Source organism: Rhagoletis pomonella, unplaced genomic scaffold (genome assembly GCF_013731165.1).
Source record: "Rhagoletis pomonella isolate Grant_MI unplaced genomic scaffold, Rhpom_1.0 Rhpom_scaffold_00001, whole genome shotgun sequence".
NCBI classification, from domain to species: Eukaryota; Metazoa; Arthropoda; class Insecta; order Diptera; family Tephritidae; genus Rhagoletis; species Rhagoletis pomonella.
The window spans coordinates 45,988,835-45,992,776 of NW_023458555.1; the positions used below are offsets into that span (position 1 = coordinate 45,988,835).

A 3,942-nucleotide genomic window follows, 5' to 3' on the forward strand; every position below is an offset into this window, starting at 1 on the left:
TTATTATTTTTCTTAATATTGTGATTAAAATATATATATATATATATTCACGTACATACATATATGTACTTCGCTTGAGCACTATACTACAATGCAAGAATAGGAAAAGAGCTTAACAGAAAACATTCAAAAATTTGTTGCTAATGCTGCTTAAAATGTGCTTGCCATAGGTATTAATTAAAAATAATAATAATAGTTAGAATTTTAAAAGTAAAGAGCTACATAAAGATTCAATTTGTAAAATTAACTTTCAAAAATAAAAATTCGTAACCCGAAATTTTGCTTCAATATCTCTAAAAACAAACTCAGCAGCAACAAGTTCATTTATTCATCTAATATGCATTGTATTCATAAATCGAGACATGTTATTTTTATGTTAAAAATTATGATTTTCTTCCGACTCTTAAGCTTTTTACATACATACATACTACATGTTTATTATAAATTTCTTCCTCTGCTCCAGCTTTTAAGCTTTTTTCTAATCACATTAAAAACTACATTATCTTTTGTGCTTAGAATCGTATTTATTAAACTACATACATAAATAAAAAATTAAATTCAATAGTTAAAATAAAATTCCCTAGTTAGATATGAACTGTTTTAGTTTAGCTAATTATTTTCGGCCTCTTCTCGCTGTGTGAATATGTGTGCAAACATAAATGCTTAGTAATTTTTCTTTCGAAATCATTGTAATCTACTTAACTTATTGAATTATGTATGTTTTTATTTTCTAAAATATGTAGCTAAATCGCTAAGACGTTTTATTATTTGTTCCTTTTTCATTGTTGTTCGTAAATTTTTCGTAAGTTTTGCAAACAAATTAAAGAAAAGTTAAAATCGTAATTCAATGTGAATCGTTTTCTTTTTTCTTGTTTTTTTCTTTCTTTCTTTTTTTCATGTCTTTGCAGTACGACAAGGAGCTCACAGATTCTATTTCATTGGTACCTAAATGTTTATGTATTTGTAAAGAATATACATTTTTGATTGTTAAAGTTTGTTAATTTTGTGGTTTACCTTTTTGTTGTTGTTGGAAGCACTTTTATATATATTGTTGTTGTATCGGTTCGATTTTAGTTCCACTCGAAACACTTTAAACACCAGCCACAAAAAGTTTTTTTTTTAATATTTCATCGCAATATCTTTTAATGTAGTTTTTTAATAATGGAAATACACGTGGAATTCACACTGTTATCGGTTTCTATGTTGTTGTTATTTTCGTGCCTACAAAGACAAGCAGTAAACGAATTCGCGAACTCGATCTCAGAAATGTTAAATTCCTTCAATAAAATTTTCGTAGAGGATAATAAACGCTCAACAAAAATTTAGATTTCTGAAATCGTCTTGATTTCGTTTATTGTCCATGCCGTTGTTTATAAAACCACACTCACAACTTTTTATTATTTATTACTAACACTTCAAATACTCGTACTAATTCTTTTAAATATTTTATTTTCCCTTGTAAATAAATTATATGAAATTAACAGGTTTGACAGTGGCATAATATTTCTTTGCCACCACAGGACGGACTATCTTAAATTACCGTTTTTTTAATATTTAGTGGATAGGTTATGATCTATGTATATAATAGAAATCATAATTTAACCGGTAAAATTGGATTTCTATTTTTTTGATCAAATTTGACTGTTATTTTATTATTTGTTTTATTATGAAATTTTATTTTCAGATGAAATTTTTTAGTTAATAAAAGATTTAAGTCGGTCATAAAAAACGTATAAAAAGGCATAAAAGCGTTAAAAATTATCGATAAAAAATACAATATCCGAAAAATAAAAATCAGGAAATAACGATTAAGTTTGACCCGGAAAAATAAAAATCACAAAAAAGGATTAAATTGAACCGGAAATATGAAAATCAAACTTTAACGACTACTCTTGAATGAAAAATAAAAATCAAAAAATAACGATTTTGCAATGATCCAAATAAAAAATAAAAATCTTGATATTTAACTTTTATTTTCGGTCCCTAATATTTAGGATTTAAAAAAATTTTACATCGGGCATTTTTATATTATGGCTGGATCGTAATTTTTCGAACTTATTTAATAGTTAGTTTAATATTTTAATTTTTTCGATCATATTAAGTATATGAACGTGTTGATTTGATTTTAATATTTTTTGATAAAAAATAACTCTAGTTTACAAATGTACATAAAATTGCTTGCTTATCCGAATATCAAATCAGAAAGTGAACGAGTTTTCGAGGCGTAGCTAAATTTTTTATTTTTTGAAGAAAAAAAAATCACTTTACTAAATTTGCATTAAAGTTCGGGCAAAAATTTAATTATTTTACCCGAGAAGTTTTTGGTTAAAAATGTTCTAAGAAAAAAATTATTGTAGTAAAATATCAATTTTTATCTGCATTAATACTTGCTCAAAGAGGCAAACGGTCAAATAATATTAAAAATAATAAAAAACAATAAGTTATTCTCGAAAAATAAGTCAATTCGTTACGATGCTATAGTGTTTCGACTATATGTAGGGAGGTAGAAAAAAGTCATGATGGCAGTTGATAAAGAAAAACCGGTTGAACCTAGAGAGGGAAAAGTAAAAGTCATAAATACCAAATTTTACATTATTTACTCACCCCCCTTCTTCACGAACGATACTTTTCCCAAAAACATACGGGAATGGGCGCGATACCGACTAATCAGTTTAGCTGTCTTTGGCGACTAACCCATTAAAGAAAGTGTTTCTTTTTCAACTGTAATCAATTATTTAAATGTCGTGGACTATTTAGGTGAAGTTATTTATCATTTATTTGGTACTTTCCTATTTTCTTGCCATAAAATTTACTTTGAAATGTGGATACTACAGATTATTATTAAAAAAAAAGTGTGAGTACCGGTCCGTTTTAGAGAATTTTATGTAGTTTTGGAATATATCTTTGCGCGCGACTTTGCAAATATATGTAATTTTTGATATTCTTAATTTTTGGTTTTCAGCTTCTTTTTGCATAATTTCGCGAAAAAACTTATTCGAACAGTGAAAAAATCTCACCAAACATTGGGAAAAAAGCGAGTATTTACACCTAAGTCGTTTTATAGTATAACCTTTGTTTTCTGCAGGGACCGCAAATAACGATTATCCTTTGAAATTTCAACTCAAAAAATCACGCGGAAAGAGAAATGCTACGTGCATAAGGAGTAAACCAATATATTTCTTATAACTCGGAGTACCTTCAGCGGCACTGACTTTTATTTTTTAATTTTTACTTATAAAAATCAAGTTTAATCATTATATTTTGAGTTTTATTTTTTACTCAGAAAATAATCGTTATGTTTTGGGTTTTATTTTTTGCTCGGAAAATAATCGTTATTTCTTGAGTTTTATTTTTTGCTCAGAAAATAAAACTTAATTTTTGCGTATGCGCATGCGCATGCGTAAATAGACAAGGGGCGACGCCACTGTGGAGTGAGTAATGAAAATACAGATACCAGGGCAGAAACAAAGCGAACCACATTTCTAAAGAAAAAGTGCAAAAAAGCTCATACGCATACGCAAAAATTAAGTTTTATTTTCTGAGCAAAAAATAAAACTCAAGAAATAACGATTATTTTCCGAGCAAAAAATAAAACTTAAAACGTAACCATTATTTTCCGAGCAAAAAATAAAACTCAGTTAATAACGATTAAAAAGTGATTTTTATAATAAAACTTATAACCGTTACGGTCCCAGGTTTTATTAAAACTTTGGAAGATTGTAAATCAAACTTGTAGATTATACATGAACAATTTTTGGGTAAATATTTTATTATAGCTAAAACAGTTTATTCTAAGTTTATCCGTTGTTAAATTTAATCCTGTAGAAAACCGTTAATTTCAGAATCAACAATAAAGTTAAGTATCTGTTAAGTTATATACTATTCGGGGAAGGGGGTATGCTAATGTACTATACGTATTTATAATTGGGTTGTTCACACTTG

At 27.2% G+C, this 3,942-nt stretch overlaps 1 protein-coding gene across 6 annotated transcripts in view; it reads left to right on the top strand.

The window, feature by feature from the left end:
- LOC118744843 (microtubule-associated protein Jupiter) overlaps positions 1-3,942 on the top strand; it is a 401,717-nt gene that overhangs the window by 381,683 nt on the left and 16,092 nt on the right. For 4 of the 6 annotated variants that reach the window (XM_036478230.1, XM_036478215.1, XM_036478222.1 and 1 more), the window contains one exon: positions 909-941. The exons of the other annotated variants lie outside the window; for them this stretch is intronic. In XM_036478230.1, coding sequence (XP_036334123.1) covers positions 909-941 — 33 coding nt within the window. The remainder of the gene's footprint in view (positions 1-908; positions 942-3,942) is intronic. 6 annotated transcript variants of the gene reach the window in all.